At 41.9% G+C, this 20114-nt stretch overlaps 1 protein-coding gene and 1 non-coding gene across 32 annotated transcripts in view; both read right to left on the bottom strand.

The window, feature by feature from the left end:
- USP54 (ubiquitin specific peptidase 54) overlaps positions 1-20114 on the bottom strand; it is a 127224-nt gene that overhangs the window by 21518 nt on the left and 85592 nt on the right. For 9 of the 31 annotated variants that reach the window (XR_010127501.1, XR_010127499.1, XR_010127498.1 and 6 more), the window contains 9 exons: positions 17238-17406; positions 15569-15739; positions 11688-11819; positions 11127-11507; positions 10664-10895; positions 7614-7747; positions 4573-4740; positions 1878-2012; positions 762-957 (listed from right to left, as the gene is read on the bottom strand). Coding sequence is in view for 27 of the 31 variants with exons in the window: in XM_063670462.1 (XP_063526532.1) it covers positions 762-957; positions 1878-2012; positions 4573-4740; positions 7614-7747; positions 10664-10895; positions 11127-11507; positions 11688-11819; positions 15569-15739; positions 17238-17406 (1718 nt within the window). In the remaining 4 variants the exon portion in view is untranslated. Of the gene's footprint in view, positions 1-761; positions 958-1877; positions 2013-4572; positions 4741-7613; positions 7748-9250; positions 10896-11126; positions 11508-11687; positions 11820-15568; positions 15740-17237; positions 17407-20114 lie in introns of those variants that run through there. The other 22 variants (XM_054503751.1, XM_063670477.1, XM_063670473.1 and 19 more) reach the window with 6 other exon arrangements.
- Positions 10034-10140, bottom strand: LOC129006933 (U6 spliceosomal RNA). Its single transcript, XR_008492126.1, has one exon. It is a non-coding gene; the product is annotated as a U6 spliceosomal RNA (small nuclear RNA).

The raw sequence follows: 20114 nt of genomic DNA, 5'->3' as shown, positions 1-20114 counted from the left end.
TTTTTGAACATTTGCCTTTTGAACACTGAACCCAGGAGGCTGAGGCTGCAGTAAGCTGTGATCATGCCACTGCACTCCAGCCTGGGTGAAAAAGCAAGATCCTGTCTCCAAAAAAAAAAAAAAAAAAAGTTAACTGCTTTTATTGATTTATATTTTGAAAACTACTCAGAATTATTAACGGTCCAAATTAATGTTTATTTAAATTCATCTATTCTAAGTAAAAGCCAAATTCCAGGGCTAAGATGTGAGAACTACAACAATGACTACTGGAACTTCTTTCCTATTCCTGACCATAAAGAAGCAAAGCAAAGGGAATCTTTGTGTCTCTTCTCTATGGTGCAATCAGAGCAAGAAAGACTGCTTTCTCTGCTTCCATAAGGATAGGAAGCACTGAAATCCCAAAATAAGTCACATGGTAGCTACTACAACATGAAATGTAGCCTGGATTGCCATGTCTAAGAACATAATATATGCAAATATCATAACCGCGTTATTACACAAGTCCAGGGCTAAAGTTACCCATGGGAAATGTGGACAAATGGTCTTATTATGCTGTACTTTTTGCATCCTAGGAATTATTAAGATAAGGACCAGCAGTACAATGAGCTTTTCACTGTATGTCTGACCTGAAAGAAGAAAATCTTTTCAGAGGACTCCTCTCTCCCCTTCAGTCACCAAGACAATGAGAGCTCTTGCTATAGACTACTCATGGTCATTTCTTCCCCTGGCATTCATAAACTAACATGGTTCCCAAGCACTACCTTGTTGGCTGAGAGAGAGTCCCCGCCTGTGTTGGGAGGCAGGCTGAGGGCTGCGACGGCTGCTGTGGTGATTGCTGCTGCTGCATGCGATCCTGCAGGCTCCGTGCTTTTCGAATACTGATTTGCAACTTCTTATCGACTAGGGCTCTGCTGTGCGTGCTACAGCTGGCACCATGCAGGGCAAGTCTTAGTTTAGCTAAAATGCAAAAGAAAATATAGCAGAAACAGAACACAAAACACAAACAAAAATAAAAAGAATAAAATTGAAAAAAAATGAGCAAAGATATGCAGTAAAACTCAAAATATGTAGCAGGAATGCAAGGCATGGACCATGCATATGCTGTCCAGGGCACACAGCTGCCTCTGGCTATAAGGAACATTGATGGAAGCCATGGAGGCCAAACAGGTTAATCCAAATTAAAAAAACAAAACAAAACTAAAATAAATCAAGAAGATAAACCAGTGCCTCCATCTTAGAGACTGCCACTCTTGTCCTTTGCATCTGACCTGTCTGACTCTGGTCTCCACACTCTACTCTCACCCCTCTCTTCCCAATGGCCAACAGCAGAAATAAGATCCAAACCTGCAACTGTCTTTATAGACCACAGCTTCTTGTGGGTCACATACAAGAAGCTGATATCAATTCTAAGCCTTAGTCTCTTGCTGTAAGTTTATGGTGCTGCATACTATGAAAGTAGGGGAGAATCAGAAAGAATCAAATATTGAATTAAAAAGTCACAGGCCTGGGAAGTCATAGCCAATTTATTCAGTTTTCCTTCTATAAGCTCCAACTCACTAGCTAGTGACTAGCAAAAGAGCAGACTAATTTCACATCTGAGGTCTAACTTTATCCTGAAATAAGAAGGTAGACATGACTGGATAAATCATCTATGGATTCCTTGCTGAGGTTATTCTGGTAAATATCCATAGGCCACAGTGCCAGTGTCAGGTACACTTAGAAATCAAAGGGCAAAAACAGCTAACGTGACTCAGTTTGGGAGAGCAAGAGTGAGGAGACACAAAAACTGTTTTTATCCTGTCTGAGTGACAACACTAATAATACCTATTGTGAAGTTAGTCAAAAGTGCCACAGCCATAGCAGTTAGAGTTACTTACAGATAGCTTCATTACAGAGAGCCAAAGCTGCAGCACAGTCTCCTTTCTGTTCCAGATGCAGTGACTCTTCAAACACTGACTCTGCCTCTTGCAGGGACCTCTCAAAGCCGTCACTCCTCCCTGAAAGGGCCAGCACTTTTCATTTTCATTACAATTCATTACAACTTTTCCTGTGTACTGTTGTTTCCCTTCAGTACACAGAGATCCTTGCTGCTGAGCCACTGGTCTACCCTTATTCCAACTGTCTATTCCTATTAAGAATTATCTGAAAACAAGCAGGACATCCATTTTGCCTTCACCAAGATGTTACCAAGGCCATGAAAGAGAGGCATGCCATTAATGGCCACATATTCTAACACCAAGACCCTTAGGAAGTCCCTCAAGGAAGGAGCTCCAGTGGCGCAATCAGTTAGCGCGCGGTACTTATATGACAGTGCGAGCGGAGGAAGTCCCTCAAGGAAAGAACAAAGTATTCTATATAGCAGAAGGGTAGGTTCTTATGCCTGGAATTGAACTGCTCTTTCCCAGTGCAATTCTTGCCAACTAGTGTCAGAACACCCTAGATGTCGACTGAGACCTTCACTGCTATGTTATGGCAAAGGTAGCTTCATTATTCTGTGGACAGCCATCCATACCACTTATTTACTTCACCAATCCACAGTCCTCTATGCACCACCCTAAACTGGAAAATCAGTACACTTCTTGGTCACAGTTGGTCTACACTTCCTAATCCAATGTATCTGCCAGGGCAGTTGAACTGTCTTCATTCCTGGTTTGCATATACATACTTGTCATAAATATTGCTAAGTATTTACTTTCATCATGCTATTCCTCACCAAAACTACCCCCAAAGAAGTCACCTTCCCATACAGCGAGCAGGGAATATTCCATCCTCCTCTCAAAGTGAATGTGTGCCAAAGCAGGTGCAAAAGAGTCTAAAAACAATACCAGATGAAAAGGCTAGGAAGTACAGGCAGAGAAATTTTTGTAAAAGAACAATCATGTTTATGTATCCCTTGCCCTCTACTTACTCATATTCATACATTGGCAGCAAGCTGTAATATAAGTTCACCTACAAATGGGATTGCCAGTGAGCCTTCACAAGGTTGCAGGGGAAAAAAAAAAATGTCTGAGTCACTTCTCCCATAATGTCCCTCATCCTCCACTTACCTCCAGCAGGATGTGGTAAGAAAGGCTCTTCCACATCCCTAACATTCACTTCCTAATTCATCATGACTTTTTGAGAGCAATGGGAAGACAATGGAAACAGCAGGTTGGTTCTGAAGAACTTGGCACTCAGGATCCACTCTATCTCTAGAGGTGTGGTTTCCCTTACTCCCCAGACCTGAAGTCCTCTCATAATATTTGTAATCAACGAAATGTATACAACCTTTATAACCAGAGGTAGTGCCTAGAACCATTTTTTTTAAGTTCTCTACTCTATGGAGATCTAGACAAGCTATAGTTGATCAATCACTGTACTAAATTTTAATTCTTATCCTTCAGAATCTTAGCATTCCATTCCTTGCTCATGCAGGAAATGCTGAACCACAGTGTATAGAGAACTGACATGAAATATAGCCAGTGGGATCTCCTCCTAACTTTAATCTATTGCCCAACTGGCAAAGAGAGAAAAAAAGGAAAGGAGAGAAATGACAAGACCCCTTTTTTCAGAAGCAAAATAAACCTGGCACACCAATGTGATACAGCTTGAGGTCAAAAAGGGAAAAAAGACTATCCAAATATAGAGACAGCTAAGTATTAGGAATTTAAAATTAATTTGGAAACTAATACAGTGTCTTGGGAAATATAAGGCAACAATTACCTTGAATCAAAAGAGGGTAGTATTAAAGGAAAAAAGCTGCCCCTAAACAGGATTACTTGGCCCAAGAAGATTCTCTAAGTGTATATAAAAAGAGAAAAGTGGTCAACAGAAAACAGCCAGCAAAGTTAAAAGCTTGCACTTACAAACTTGGACCTTCATACTGCTTTAGCACAATTTGTTGTAAGTGGGGTTTCCAAATTATAAAAACAATAAAGTCATTTTATAGGAAAAAAAACTAAGATATAGGTTTCATGGCCTATTTAAGGTAGATACTTCAGCTTGGCTCAACTATTTTGAAGGCTAGTCTCTTTTGGTACAAAGTGACATCCTAAAAAAATTCTAGGAAGAAAAAAAGTCTAACATGGGGCAGTTGTGGAAGTAAAGTCCATGCAAATTGTTTGAGGTTACAGAATCAATTGTCATGGTATCAAAAGTAAACTGGCTTTGTTCTTGCTCCTGTTTGGCAGATCCACTTCCCTGATGCTCCAGGTGGAATATTTCATGGGTATGTTTCTTCCCAGCAAGTAGAATTCCCCTCACTGTCAGTGTGGCTCACTGCCATTTTCAGCTATTTCTGACTCAAGGCTAGTTTTATTTACACCTTCAACAGATGTTCATGGGAAACATTATTCATGAAGGATATACTATCTCTAATCTATACGCTTTTAATAGATGTGCCCCAAATCAGTGCCTATCTCCAGTCAATAGTCTTGTCACATCCTACTCTAACTTGTTCTCGCTGGAATGGTGAATTAAGATTTTAAAAATTATTTTGCTAAAGAGAAGACAGGGAACTTACAAGCTTACATGTTTTTTTCTACCCTTTCTGTCTGTCCCAATCACCCACAACCTAATGCTCACAACAATTACCCTGATTCTGCAGTTCATCCAAGTCCATGAAGCGGCTAGGATGAGGGTTAAACCCTTTTGCTGCCTCTAACTCCTTCTCCCGTTTTCTTCGAAGTTCCTGTTCCTGCGCCCTCCTGGCCACCTCTTCCTGCAATTCATCCAGTTCACTTTTAGAAGATATCTCCTCACCTGTAATATAAGCAAGGGAGAAGTCACCACGTTTCCATTACCAAGACTAAGTACTTGATGAATTTATGACCACTGCAATACTTTCCTTTTGGAATTCTTGCTTTCAACTTGGAGTTTATTTATTTATTTATTATTTATTATTATTATTTTTTTGAGACGGAGTCTCACTGTGTTCCCAGGCTGGAGTGCAATGGCGCAATCTCGGCTCACTGCAACCTCCACCTCCCGGGTTCAAGCGATTCTTCTGCCTCAGCTTCCTGAGTAGCTGGGACTACAGGCACGTGCCATCAAGCCCGGCTAATTTTTGTGTTTTTAGTAGAGATGAGGTTTCACCACATTGGTCAGGCTGGTCTCGATCTCCTGACCTCGTGATCCACCTGCCTCGGCCTCCCAAAGTGCTGGGATTACATACAGGTGTGAGCCACTGCGCCTGGCCCAATTTGGAGCTTATATTTTGGATAACGCTTTCCATAATTAGATTCAGGATGGCACTTGGGCAAGGAATAATAATAATAATAACAGGCCAGGCATGGTGACTCACGCCTGTAATCCTGGCACTCTGGGAGGCCAAGGCGGGAGGATCACCTGAGGTCAGGAGTTTGAGACCAGTCTGGCCAACATGATGAAACCCCGTCTCTACTAAAAATACAAAAATTAGCCGGGTTTGGTGGCAGGCGCCTGTTATCCCAGCTACTCGGGAGGCTGAGTCAGGAGAATCACTTGAACCCGGGAGGTGGAGGTTGCAGTGAGCCAAGATCGCGCCATTGCACTCCAGCCTGGGGGATAAGAGCAAGACTTCGTCTCAAAATAATAATAATAATAACAATAACAACAACAACAACACTTATTGAGTGCTTCACAACAATGGTATTACACTGAACATTTGTTCAGCGCTTACTATGTGCCAGAAACAGTTTTAAGCATGTTTACATGTATTATTTCATTTAATCATAAAACAACTTATGAGGTAGATACTATTACCCCCATTTTAGGAATGAGGAAACTGAGTCACAAAGAGGAGAAATAATTTGCCCAAGGTAAACCAAATGGGAAATAATGGAGCTAAATTAAAATCAAGTAGGTTAAATTCATAATCATGCTCTAATCATTAGAGAACACTTTCTACCAGGTGTTGTCACTGACTGACTGGGGAACTTCAAGAATGTCATTTTCTCACCCTTAATTTCCACCACCTCTTTGAATTTGTAAAATGTCCACAGCAGTATAAGTCCAATTTTATAAACCTTTCTAGACAGATCTAAATAGATCTAGAAGGATGTCCATAATAAATTAAGTGAAAAATTGAGAGGATAACATGCATAGTATGACTTCATCTTTTTAAAAACGGTGCTTACCTATATATATATGTACATAAACTTATCTATGTACTTGTGTAAGCATAGAAAAAGACAGAAAGATATATACCGCAATGGTAACACTGGTTCCTTCAATTTCAGGAGGCAAAGGGCAGATTATTGAATTACTGGACTTGATTTACCCCTGCAGTTTTTTAAAGGAGTATGCAAAGTTACCATATAAGAATGTTTGTTCTGTGTCTTAATAAAATGGTTAGATCAAATTGTGAGGCATAAATAGGGCTTATTATACAAACAGGATGGTGGGGTGATACGGTGTGTGAAGAATCTTGCCATAACTCCTTGCTAATTATCTTTTACCAGTTGAAGAACGCTGTTGGTGAATTCTATCCAACTAGTCCAGAATTGAGGACTATTCAGGAGATCATGAGACTCAGTCGTTAGTGTAATTAAAAAAATGCTGACTATCTGAAGAGAAGGGAGAATAGTCTCACGCACGATTCACAAGTTTCTCAAAACAATGTTATTCAACATGAAATAAATTAAAATGTGGGGAATAAACCAAATGTATAATTACAATGGGAAGCCCAAATGTCTTCCACGTGTCTCTAACTGTAACTTACTAGAGCCCAGGATTCCAGAGATATCTGCCTCTGTAGGCATTGTTCTGCTCTGCCACATGTCCACAACCTTTAGTATACATACCTAAAAGGGTTCATGTCTTTTTACTACTGCTGCTGCAGGCCTTTCTTCCTGCTACCTCTAAGAATTGTCAGTAACTATCAAGAGAATTGGTAGTAAGACTAAGATATTTAGCCAGGGGTAAGGATAAATTTGAATTGCTTATTTCCAAGTTTTGCAAATAGCCACATGTACCCCTTCGGTATGTCAATTCGTAATACTAAACAATAAGAAATCCATTTCCCAAGAGGCTGTCCCTAATCCAAGGAAAGCCCTAGGATTTATTCTTCTGAAAAATGGGGGTGTTATTAACACTGTTCACCATATTTCTGTCCCTTCTTGTTCCCACAAGGGCTCCCTCCAAGTAGAAAGAAATATTCAGGCAGGCTGTGAGGGAGAACAAAAAATAGATAAATCCAAAGATGGAGCAACTGAAATGACTCTACATTTACATTCTGATGGAATACTCAAACTGTAACTGTCCTCTTTTTTTTTGAAATGGAGTCTCACTCTGTCGCCCAGGCTGGAGTGCAGTGGCACGATCTCGGCTCACTGCAACCTCCGCCTCCCAGGTTCAAGCAATTCCCCTGCCTCAGCCTCCCGAGCAGCTGGGACTACAGGTGCACGCCGCTACGCCGGTTAATTTTTTGTATTTTAGTAGAGACAGGGTTTCACCGTGTTGCCCAGGCTGGTCACGAACTCCTGAGCTCAGGCAATCTGCCTGCCTCGGCCTCCCAAAGTGCTGGGATTACAGGTGTGAGCCACAGCGCCCGGCCTGTAACTGTCCTCTAATTTCAAATGTGCTCAGGTAAGTCTGGTCCCCAGACAAAACTGCTGGTCAAATCCAGTCCTCAAATTCAGTGTCATTCTGCTTACCTGAGAAAGGCTGACTCTTTGTCCAGCCACCCATGGATGCCGTGGAGTCTACCTCCAGGATGCTACTGCTGTGCGACTTTGGGATATGACGCCAGGAAGGAACCAACCCAGCTGATCTCTTAGCACTTGGATCCCTTCAAAAGAGAACTCAGAGTCTAGTGAAAGCATGAAAGCAGGTTATGGCAACATTCCTAGGACTAAATCTCTCTCAAAAAAAAAAAAAATCAAACTACACAATTAGAGCTTCTGCTAAACTACTTCTGAAGAATTGAAATATCCACTCATTCTCCTATCTCATCTCATCTCACCTCATTCACATCTTGTGCATCTAGCACAGTATCTGGTACATAATACATATTCAAAATCTGTTGAATGTATTAATGAACATATTGGTTTCATATCTATTTCCTTCTTTCTTACTAAACCTTTGTAGCATCTTCTCATAAGTAAAACTGAACAGGATCCTGTGGACAGGGAAGAACATTGAGAGAGTATGAACATGTGGTTATCACCTTTGTAGAAGATATAATCATTCCTTTCAAAGCAGCTCTACTATTAGAAAAATTGCCTTGGCCAGGTGCAGTAGCTCATGCCTGTAATCCCAGCACTTTGGGAGGCTGAGGCGGGCGGATCATGAGGTCAAGAGACCAAGACCACCCTGGCCAACATGGTGAAACCCCATCTCTACTAAAAATACAAAAATTAGCTGGGTGTGATGGCGGGTGCCTGTAGTCCCAGCTACTAGGGAGGCTGAGGCAGGAGAATCGCTTGAACCCAGGAGGCAGAGGTTGCAGTGAGCCGAGATCGCGCCATTGCACTCCAGCCTGGCGACAGAGCGAGACACTACATCTCAAAAAAAAAAAAAAAAAAAAGAGAGAAAAAAGAAAACAGAAAAATTGCCTCTGTGGCAACTCAGTAAAAATAATATATGGAGATTTGAAAGTTATAAAGCAAACTGAGCCCTATGGGCAGGGTACAATGAGTGCTAATAAACTGTCATCATTATTATGAATATTATTAGCATCATAAAACACAGAGTCCCAGTGACCCTAAAACAAATCAAAATAAAACCTATCCCACCACACTGGGTGTGGTGACTCACACCTATAATCTCAGTACTCTGGGAAACTGAGGTGGGTAAATCACTTCAGCCCAGGAGTTCAAGACAAGCCTGGGCAAAATGATGAAACCCCATCAATACCAAAAAAAAAAAAAAAAAAAAAAAAAAAGCAATGACAACAACAAAACACTGTCCGAAAATAACATTTGGGTTTCTTCTCTGATTTTAGGATTACATAAGTTTTAATTCACTAATCCATTCTTTTTGAGATGGACTTTCGCTCTTGTCACCCAGGCTGGAGTGCAGTGACGCGATCTTGGCTCACTGCAAACTCCGCCTCCCGGGTTCAAGTGATTCTCCTGCTTCAGCCTCCAGAGTAGCTGGGACTAGAGGTGCGCGCCACCACGCCCGGCTAATTTTTGTGTTTTTAGTAGAGAAGGGGTTTCACCATGTTGGCCAAGATGTTCTCGATCTCCTGACCTTGTGATCCACCCGCCTCGGCCTCCCAAAGTGCTAGGATTACAGGCATGAGCCACGGCGCCTGGCCCACTAATCCATTCTTTTTTTGTTTGTTTGTTTGTTTGAGATGGAGTTTCACTCTGTTGCCCAGACTGGAGTGCAATGCACGATCTTGGCTCACTGCAACGTCCACCTCCTGCAATTCTCCTTCCTCAGCCTCCCAAGTAGCTGGGATTACAGGCGCCCGCCACCACGCCTGGCTAATTTTTTCTTTTTTTTTGGTATCTTTAGTAGAGACAGGGTTTCACCATGTTGGCCAGGCTGGTCACGAACTTCTGACGTCGTGATCCACCCGACTCGGCCTCCCAAAGTGCTGGGATTACAGGCGTGAGCTACTGCGGCTGGCCTAGTCCTTTTTTGTTGTTTTTTTTTTTTTGAGATGAAGCCTTGCTCTGTCGCCTAGGCTGGAGTTGCCATGGCACGAGCTCGGCTCATTACCACCTCCACCTCCTGGATTCCAGCGATTCTCCTGCCTTAGCCTCCCAAGTAACTGGGATTACAGGTGCCCACCACCATGCCTCACTAATTTTTGTACTAGCCTGGGATTACAGGCGTGAGCCAACATGCCTGGCCTAATCTGTTCTTTAATACATTTTTTTACTGTGTATATTTAAGGTATACAACATGATGTTATGAGATACATAGAGACAGTAAAACGGTTACTATAATTGAAGGAAATTAACATACCCATCATCTCATATAGTTACCCATTTTTTTTTGTTTTTGTGGCAAGAGGAGTTAAAATCTACTCATTTACCATGAATCTCATATGCAGTACAATTTTATTAATTGTAGTCATGTTTTACATTAGATCCCTAGACTTGTTTATCCTACATATCTGAAAAATACAGAAATCTTCACAAATTTTTGTGCCACCTTTGAGCAGGAGCCACGCTAATCTTCTCTGTATCGTTCCAATTTTAGTATATGTGCTACCAAAGCAAGCACTAAACAATTATTTCATTATCCTTAGCAAACTAAGACAGGAACAGAAAACCAAATACAGCATATTGTCACTTATAAGTGGGAGCTACATGATGAGAACACATGAACACACAGAGGGGAACAACAGACACGGGCCTATCGGAGGGTGGAGGGTGGAAGGAAAGAAAGGATCAGGAAAAATAATTAGTGAGTACTAGCTTAATATGTGGGTAACAAAATAATCTGTACAATGAACTCCTATGACACAAGTTTATCATAACAAACCTGCACATATACCCCCTGAACTTAAATTTTTAAAAATTATTTTATACATGATAACTGTACTTCAAATACAAAGTTCTCTCTCCTTTCTCAAGTGCCTTTGTTCTTCCAGCAGAGGGTGCTGTTGTTATAGGAAGTTGATAGAGCACATAGAGATAGCAGCAAAGGCCATCCCTCCACTTGTCTAAGCCATGCCTGAAAGCCCCAAGTAGGTGGCTCACATTGCTGCAAGAGACAATGTTGCTGTTCAAAGGCCAAACGATACCTGTAGACATTTGAACTCTCAGGCAGGGCTGCATCCAGGCTGACAGGGCTGCTGCTGTTCCTCTCACTGCTTTCATAGCCAGATTCCATTCGCTGGATTAGTCGGGGGTGCTGCTCTAAAAGGTGAGAGCCTGGCCGTGCTGGGCCCCAGCGCTTGTACTGAGGGATTGGTCCACCAAATTTAATGTCGTAAGAAGGTGGCTTGCTTGGTTCATCTGGTATAAATTCTTTAGCTATCCCAATCAAAAGACAGGTATGGAAAATGAGGTAGATTTAGCATTTGCCTAAAATCAAGACCTAACTAACTCCTCCCTCTGGCTACTTATTCACTGAACTCATATCCCTAAAACACCCAACATCAGAGTAAAAATGCCCCTTGCCAGATGTACCAAAAAACCCAGGTTTTAAAAAGACATAAATCAACTTTATTCAAAAGCCCAGTTCTTCCCTAATTATCTCCTCACCTGAATCCTCAGAAAAGGGGCTAAGCTGGGTATAGCCACAGTGCTTCCTTTTGTCCTTACTAAAGATACTGTCAATATTCAGAGATTCTCGTTTGGGTCTCCATGTTGGACGATACTTGCTGGAAGAACTGGATTTTGACTCACTGCTGGTACTCTCTATTTCCCAGTCACGAGAGTGTAAAGGCAGGGTCCTAGGAGGTTTTTTGTCAGGCTGGTCTCCTCCCCTGCCCCCACAGTGAGAGCCTACATTGGTCTGAGAAGCCAGGGATGGTCTGTTATGGATCATATTGCTGACTGTCTCTTTAAAATCCCTCAGCCTGTTGGTGCTGCTGGATGGTTTGGAGGCATTTCTAGGAGCCTGCTTCTCTTTCAGTGTTTCTCCTAAAAACACAAAGAATGAAAGAAATATAGATGTTTAAAGTAATCACGGATACTAGACCCCAGTGTCGAAAAAGCAAAGAAAAGCCCTCTGAACAGAAAGGAGAAGCCAACAGTCTGGAGCATGACAGAAGTTTGACAGAGTGAATGAAGGAGAAAGAGAAGCAGTGCAGAAGGGCTTGCCTTCACTGTGGTATCCCGAGGCCTGGGGCTCATCGCCTTTCCTCCTAACCCGACCAGAGCTCCTCTTGCGCTCTATCAGTGACCCTTTCTTGGATGTGTGTTTCTGATTACATTCACTATCAGTCAGGTGTCCTGAAAAAACAAGGAAATTGGGGTAAGCTGGTATCTGAGACTAACCTCCATCCTCCTGAGAACCTACCTAATCTCCCTTTGGGAGTGCCACAAATTTAGAGTACCCATGGAACAGAAGCTGTAGGGCATAAGCTATCTGATTTCAGTGCAGGAACCTCCCAGTAGATAAATGCAGAGAAGGGCCGGGTGCAGTGACTCACACCTATAATTCCGGCACTTTGGGAGGCTAAGACGGGCAGATCACTTGAGGCCAGGAGTTCGAGACCAGACTGACCAACATGGCAAAACCCTGTCTCTACTAAAAATACAAAAATTAGTCGGGCATGGTGGCATGTGCCTGTAGTCCCAGCTACTGAGAGGCTGAGGCATTAGAATCACTTGAACCCAGGAGGTTGCAGTGAGCCGAGATCACGCCACTGCACTCCAGCCTGGACGACAGAGCAAGACTCTGTCTCAAAAAAAAAAGATAAATGCAGAGAAGCTGGGAGCATTCAAATTTACAATGTCTCCTGAGCAATGACCAATCTCAATCCCACTCCTAATCTTCCCCAGTGACCCAGAAAGACTAATGACATGTTTCTAGGTAACTTTTTAAAGGGAAAGTTTTAAAGATTATATAAAAATGTCAGATAGCCATATACTTTCACTCTCATAAATTGAAGACAGAGTTTTCCTTTTATTTATTTAGCAACACATATCAAAGTCTGATTTTCAGTACATCTGGTATTATCCTGGATACTCCAGACTTTGCCCACAAGAGCTCTGATTTTATATGGCTTTAAGACCCAGTTCTAAGCTTTCCTTAATTGTGGATCATTTAAAGGACATTTCAACTTTGATTCTCATTCCTATCCCCAACCCATGCTTCACGAAACTTGGCTCCATCCAGAGATTACACTTCACCGTTCCTTAATACTAATCACTGGGAAAACCAGGAGAGCTGGGCTCTTTTATGTAACTTGCCCTGCTTCATGCCCATAGTATGCAAATATATGAGCATGATTTGATGACAGCAAAGGTCAGATTCTAAAGGATATAAGCAACTAAATTGCTGGAAGCCAGAGATGAATTAAGCAGGTAAATTAAGTTTGAAGATATGCTTAGAAAAAAAAAACCTAGATCAAATGCATGGAGAGCTAACAAAAATTTGTTTTCACGTGATAGCATATGAAAATCCTTATGCATATTCAAGTATCACCAGCATAGTGATATGGATACATATTTTCAATCAGTTGCCCCTTGGAATCTTGTATTGCTTTTATTTGGTCCTTTGCTACCTCTGTGCCCACAAGAAAGATTTAAGAGAGGAGGAAATAACTTGGAGCAACTAAGTCTTTTTTTTTTTTTTTTTTGAGACGGAGTCTCGCTCTGTTGCCCAGGCTGGAGTGCAGTGGTGCGATCTCGACTCACTGCAAGCTCCGCCTTCCGGGTTTACGCCATCCTCCTGCCTCAGCCTCCTGAGTAGCTGGGACTACAGGCGCCCGCCACCACACCCAGCTAACTTTTTGTATTTTTTTTTAGTAGAGACGGGGTTTCACCGTGTTAGCCAGGGTGGTCTCTATCTCCTGACCTCGTGATCCACCCACCTCGGCCTCCCAAAGTGCTGGGTTACAGGCGTGAGCCACTGCACCCGGCCGCAACTAAGTCTTACAAATGTTAAACCAATGGGCATGTTCAAACCATTAACACAAATCTGCCTCTACTGGAAAATATGCTTAGTTTATCCTGTGGCTTGGCTTCTCTCTGGTTCACAGCTTCAAAAAGTGGGTCTAAAAAACACACCTGACACAATCAATGCAGTAGTCATCAAAAGAAAGCCAACACAAGTCTGACAAAACCTCTAGGTCCAACTACCAATTTACAAGAAATATAGGACACAGAAACGTGTTAAAATATACCATAGGAATAAAATCAGCAAAATTCAGAATGTGGGAAATCTACAGGACACAATAGCTAGTTCTAGCAATAAATTGCAAGGAAAAAAATAGAGGAAAAAAGAGTAGATTAAAAGAAATGCAAAGGACTTATCAACTCATCAGAATGCATAGACCTCATTTAGATGCTGAGTCAAACACATAAACCATGAAAATATTATGATACTTATAAGTGGATATGTGAACACTCATTGGTTACCTATCAGTTTTAAGGAATTATCATTACTATTTTTAAGTGTTACAATGCTGGGCCAGGCACGGTGGCTCACGCCTGTAATCCCAGCACTTTGGGAGGCCAAGGCGGGTGGATCACGAGGTCAAGAGATCGAGACCATCCTGGCTAACACAGTGAAACCCCGTCTCTACTAAAAATACAAAAAATTAGCCGGGCGTGGTGGTGGGCGCCTGTGGTCCCAGCTACTCGGGAGGCTGAGGCAGGAGAACGGCGTGAACCTGGGAGGTGGAGATTGCAGTGAGCCAAGATTGTGCCACTGCATCTAGCCTGGGCAACAGAGCAAGACTCTGACTCAAAAAAAAAAAAAAAAAAGTGTTATAATGCTACGTTTAAAAAGTGATTTCTTATGTTTGAGCAAACACAAGATATATTTATGGAAAATGTGATATAATGCCTGGGATGTGCTTCAAAATAATCCAGGAGTGGGTAAAGGTACAGGTAAAACTAGACTGGCCATGAGTTATAATTATTGAAACTAGGTGATGGGTGCATGAATGGGCAGTACACTATTCTATACAGTTTTGAATATCTTTGAAATTGTTGATATTAAAAAAAAAAAAAAGCCCCCACAGCTTATAAACCACCAATCTCAAACAATGAGCTCACAAATTCTCACAGTCCCTAAGAATATGGAAACTGTTCTATGCCTTAGGCATTCTATCTCCCAGAATAAACTTTTCATCTCAGCAGTCATTCACTGTTCTTCCCTGTATTGATTTCTTTCTCTGACATGGGCATACTCTCCTACAGATAAACAAAACAATGCAAGAATATTCTCTGCATGGAACTCACAATAACAAATAGATATCTTTCATTCTTTTGCTTCTCTATCCTTCAGGAAGCTTAGCAAGCTGACATACAGTTGTCCCTCACCAATCCCATAAATAGGCCCCTTCTATCAAAGCTCTTCACTTAGGATAAAGCCTGGCATGAGAACATGATGATGTGCAAGATCACAGCGGCTTAATGGGATACCACGGGAATCAAGAGTATAGGAGGAGAAAAGCAGACTTCAGAATAATCACATCAATAATCACATTACAATCGTCTTTACTGACATGCTGCTATTGACAGGAGTATGTGCAATGGAGCATCACGGTTCATTCAAAACGGTGTTGCTTCTTTGTAGCCCATTGAATTGCCCAAATTCTGTGCCATTCTGCCTTTGCATAACAAACATTTCTGACTTCCCCCAGTTTATTTCTCCTTTTTTTTTTTGAGACAGAGTCTCGCTTTGTCGCCCAGGCTGGAGTGCAGTGGCACAATCTCAGCTCACTGAAAGCTTCGCCTCCTGGGTTCACGCCATTCTCCTGCCTCAGCCTCCCGAGTAGGTAGGACTACAGGTGCCCGCTACCAAGCCCAACTAATTTTTTTTTTGTATTTTTAGTAGAGACAGAGTTTCACCGTGTGTTAGCCAGGATGGTCTCCATCTCCTTACCTCATGATCTGCCCGCCTTGGCCTCCCAAAGTGCTGGGATTACAGGCGTGAGCCACCGCGCCCGGCCTCGCAGTTTCTTTTTCTTAGGAGATCTACGCAGGAATTGATTCACGCAAGCAGGACCCTCTGTATAAGTCCCTACCTGTGTCCCGACTGCTCTGAGACATGGAATCATTCTCCACATTATAGATGACTGTCCCCTGAGAATCAGAAGAGAAGTGACTGACCACAGACTCATGGTGGGAATGTTTGTAGGGATAGCTCTCCGTTGAGGAATCTGTTCGAGTGTCACTTGAGATGGAGGGCTCCCTCCCTGAGAGGAGGAGGAAACACATATGCAAAAAGTGAGGAAACAGAACAGTAACAGAGAGAAGGAAAAGAGATGGACAGAACAAAGCTCCATAAGGCAAGAACTTCCTAGACACAAGTGTGAGAAGGATATGCTATACCATCAAGCCATTCTTCCCAACACCCAACTTCCAGATCACCCAGACACATGTAAAATTCCTCCCCTCCCTGTCCCTACCTTGCTGAAGCCCTCACTTTGCCTGCCACCGTGAAAAACTGTGAGGGTTTTACAAAACCTATTGGGGGAAAAGCAGAAGTAATGAAAAAGTTGTGAAAAGTAAGATCTATTTAGATGGAAAGTCCCAGGACAATCTGTCATACATAGTCAGTTGTTCTCCTATCCCATAATCTTTCTCCTATACTGCCAAGAATGTCACTTAAAATTTTTTAATTGATATTAGATGCATTTTAATGTCTCTGAGAAATTATTGGGGCTGTTATATGACATACATTAGTATAAATTAGTTCAATCAGACTGCTTCCCTCTGAATACCTAGCTGAGATAAGCATAATAGGACAAACGGGTATTTGACTGAAGGGAGAAGAGGTAGAACAGGTCTGGGTGGGGTATGAGAGGTGGAAGAAAGCACCAGGTACCAAGCAGGAGGGAGGTACAAAGGGGAGAAAGAAAGATGTCAAAGTCAAGTATCTTCTCTTTCAAAATTATATCAAGGGCCAGTACCAGATCCAGAAGAGTAAAATAATATTTCTTCCTCCTTTTCAGTAATCAAGCCAAAACTATTAGGTTATACCTCAAATATATTATAAGATTCTGTGAGCTACCCTAGAACTTTAGCCATCAAGCTGAAAATTGTTTTTACAGAAAGTCGTTACCTAAGTTCTGAAAAATTAACTTAGAAGTGAACAACTGATTCATAAGCAGAGGAATATTACTACTGGACAAGGAATTTTCCCCCCCTCCAAGACAGAGTCTTGCTATTTTGCCCAGGCTAGGCTCAAACTCCAGGGCTCAAGTGACCCTCCCACCTCAGCCTCCCAAATAGCTAGGATAACAGGAATGCATCACCCTGCCCAGCTACACATTTGCAATTTTAAAACAAAAATATCTCATGCCAAACAAAATAACTAGCCTTGTAGTGGCTCAAATAAAACAACTCAATTAAGTCGCTGTTAAATTGCTAATAAAAATCAGCCATCCTCACCAATATTAGAAGGCTAAATATTGAGCCTCACAAACTTAATATCTCAGTCTAAATAAACATAATTTCCTTTTCACTTCTGAGTTGAGGCCAAGTGATTTAGGCAACACTCTTTTGACAACTGAAGGAAATAAAGGCTGGCCCAAGTTAGGCTTCAGCACAAATTGGCACTTCTTTCTTACCTCTAATGGATCCTCTTTCTCCAAGCTAGGTTACCAGCTAAGCACATAATTAAGTATGAGTCCCAACTGTTTGACCGCATGAGGTGAGGAGAGAGGAGAGGTAAAGAGCCAGGCTGCTCACCTGAATCTTCACTGTCGTAGCACGTCCTGCTGTATGACTGGAACTCAGCTTGGGGAGGCAGGTCCTGGGTGGACACTGGGGTACCCTGGGGATCTGCATAAAGCAGCAGCAGGGGCTGATAATGCCCCTTGATGCATTTGGTCACCACATCCTTCCATTTGGGCCCAATCTGAACCAGAAACAACCAGAAGAACATGACAATTATACTTTATATCCACAATTCACAACATATCTTCCTGTTCTGTATTTCTAAAGAAAATAAAAGAGATGAAAAGATAAGAATTGGGTAAAAAGGCAGCAAAAAAGATCTCAGACCTAACACTTTTTTAATTAAATCTTTTTTTTTCTTTGCTAAGTCCTTTTAGAAAGCACTAAAATCCTATAGGAGAATAAAAGAATGAATAAAATTACTTTTATTTCTGTGAACCATCAACTCAGTTGTAAAATAGGAATAAAAGTTCTCAAAGGTGGATATGCTACGTGAGGGAACTTCAGCTGCCTTGGTGACCAATTTCTTTTCACAGACATCAAATTAAGCCCTCACTAGAAATTTGCATTTCCTTAGTTTTCTCCCAAATATTAAAATCACTTTCATGAAGCTGAAGAGCAGACAGAAACTCTCTCACAGACTGCCTTAGAACAAATGACATTCAGTTTCAGAGTTCGCAAATGGTAGGATATAAAATGTCAAACTGCTTAGAATAGACAACTGAACCTCTCGGCCTTAGCCCTGTGCTGGATTCAGCTCTGTTACCACAGTGGAAAAGAGAGAGAGAACAGCCACGGAATCAATTCAACCCAATCCTCAAACTCACACCATCTTAAGCTTGAACCAGTCACATTTCTTAGATAATGTGCTGCTCTTGGGGTTAGACAACTAGCAGAGTGATATGTTCACAACAGATGTCCAGTAAACTTAAAACTGAGTTATTAATGAAAACATTAATATGCTCTTCACATATTAATATAATCATATTTACTACTTTGTAAGGGTATTTTCAAATAAAAACCCTAAATCTAAAAGAGCTTATATAAATTGCCCCAAATTACAACAACGCAAAAGAGACAAAGAAAAGAATAAGGGAATTTGACAAATATTTTACTATTTGTGGAAGACACTGCTTAAAGTCTGTGGATTGGTGTAGATTATAGTCACACCTTATCTCCTTATCTGCTAACTTTATCACAAGCAGCTTCCTAACTCATGCAGATCACATAAGCCACTTCAACCACAAACTCTGTGGTTTAGACAGTACCAACTTTCCTGCTTTGTCATTATAACCCTACATGCCTTATAACTATCCCAAAACACATCTTACTCTGTGATGGGGCACTTCAGGGAGATAACAGAGAACAATTTACAGCAGCCCTGAGACAAAGTAGTACCCACTGATAACTCCAAGATCTGAAATTCTGAACTTTGTATTAACCTTATAACCTCATTTGAGGCATTAGAGTGTTCCTACTCAAATCAATCAACACACACATAAAAAAAAACAAATAACAACAACAAAAAAACATTCCTCTCTGGGGTCCTAGCTTCCAAGAAGACAAAGAAAAGAAAGAACATGGCATGCCAAAAAGGGCTCTGGCTATGTGCAGCCCACTCACTGCATGAACTGTGCCGGATGCATGCCCAAGGACAAGGCTATTAAGAAGTTTCTCATTCAAGGCCGGGCGTGGTGGCTCACATCTGTAACCCCAGCACTTTGGGAGGCCAAGGCGGGTGGATCACTTAATGTCAGGAGTTCGAGACCAGCCTGGCCAACATGGAGAAACTCCATCTCTACTAAAAATACAAAAATCAGCCAGGCATGATGGTGCGCACCCGTAATCCCAGCTACTCGGGAGGCTGAGGCACGAGAATCACTTGAGCCCGGGAGGCAGAGGTTGCAGTGAGCTGAGATCGTGCCCCTGCACCCCAACCTGGGTGACAGAGCAAGACCCTGTCTCAAAAAAAAAAAAAAAAAAAAGTTTCTCATTCAAAACATAGTAAAGGCTGCAGCTGTCAAGGACATTTCTGAAGTAAATTTCTTTGATGCCTATGTGCTTCCTAAGCTGTAGGTAAAGCTACATTACTACATGAATTGTGCCATTCATAGCAAGGTAGTCAGTAATCAATCTCCCCAAGCCCAAAAGGTGCTAACATCCCCACCCAGATTTAGACCTTCGAATGCTGACCCATGAACTCCACCAAAGCCCATGTAAGGAGCTGACACCTCAGGACTGAAGAAAAACTATTTTCTAGAAAAAAAAAAAAAAGGAGATTATAGTTTAAAAAAACACTTTGGGCCAGGCACTGTGGCTCACACCTGTAATCCCAATACTTTGGCAGGCTGAGGAGGGAGGATCACTTGAGCCCAGGAGTTCCAGACCAGCCTGGGTAACATCTCTAAAACAAAAAAAACAAAAAATTTTAACTAGCTGGGTTTGGTGGCCACACACCTATAGTCACAGCTACTCAAGAGACTAAGGTGAGAGGATGAGGATTGCTTAAACCTGGAAGATAAAGGCTGCAGTGAGCCATTATCACGCCCCTGCACTCCAGCCTGGGCAATAGAGTGAGGAGACCCTATCTCAAAAAATAAAGTAAAATACTTTGTCACCTATAAATACAAAACTGCTGAATGCCTGGTGAGGGGATTCAGAGGATATAATAGAAGATACATTGTTCCTATCCTCGAAGAACTAGCCATCTTCAGGGGAAGACAAGATGATACCTTCATGAATTCAGTAGGCAGACAGACATAAAAATATAAAATACGCCGGGCACAGTGGCTCATGCCTATAATTCCAGCACTTTGGGAGGCTGAGGCAGGCAGATCACAAGGTCAGGAGTTCGAGACCAGCCTGGCAAACATAGTGAAACTCCGTCTC

Source organism: Pongo pygmaeus, chromosome 8 (assembly GCF_028885625.2).
Source record: "Pongo pygmaeus isolate AG05252 chromosome 8, NHGRI_mPonPyg2-v2.0_pri, whole genome shotgun sequence".
NCBI classification, from domain to species: domain Eukaryota; kingdom Metazoa; phylum Chordata; class Mammalia; order Primates; family Hominidae; genus Pongo; species Pongo pygmaeus.
This window is presented reverse-complemented; position numbering and strand designations above follow the sequence as displayed.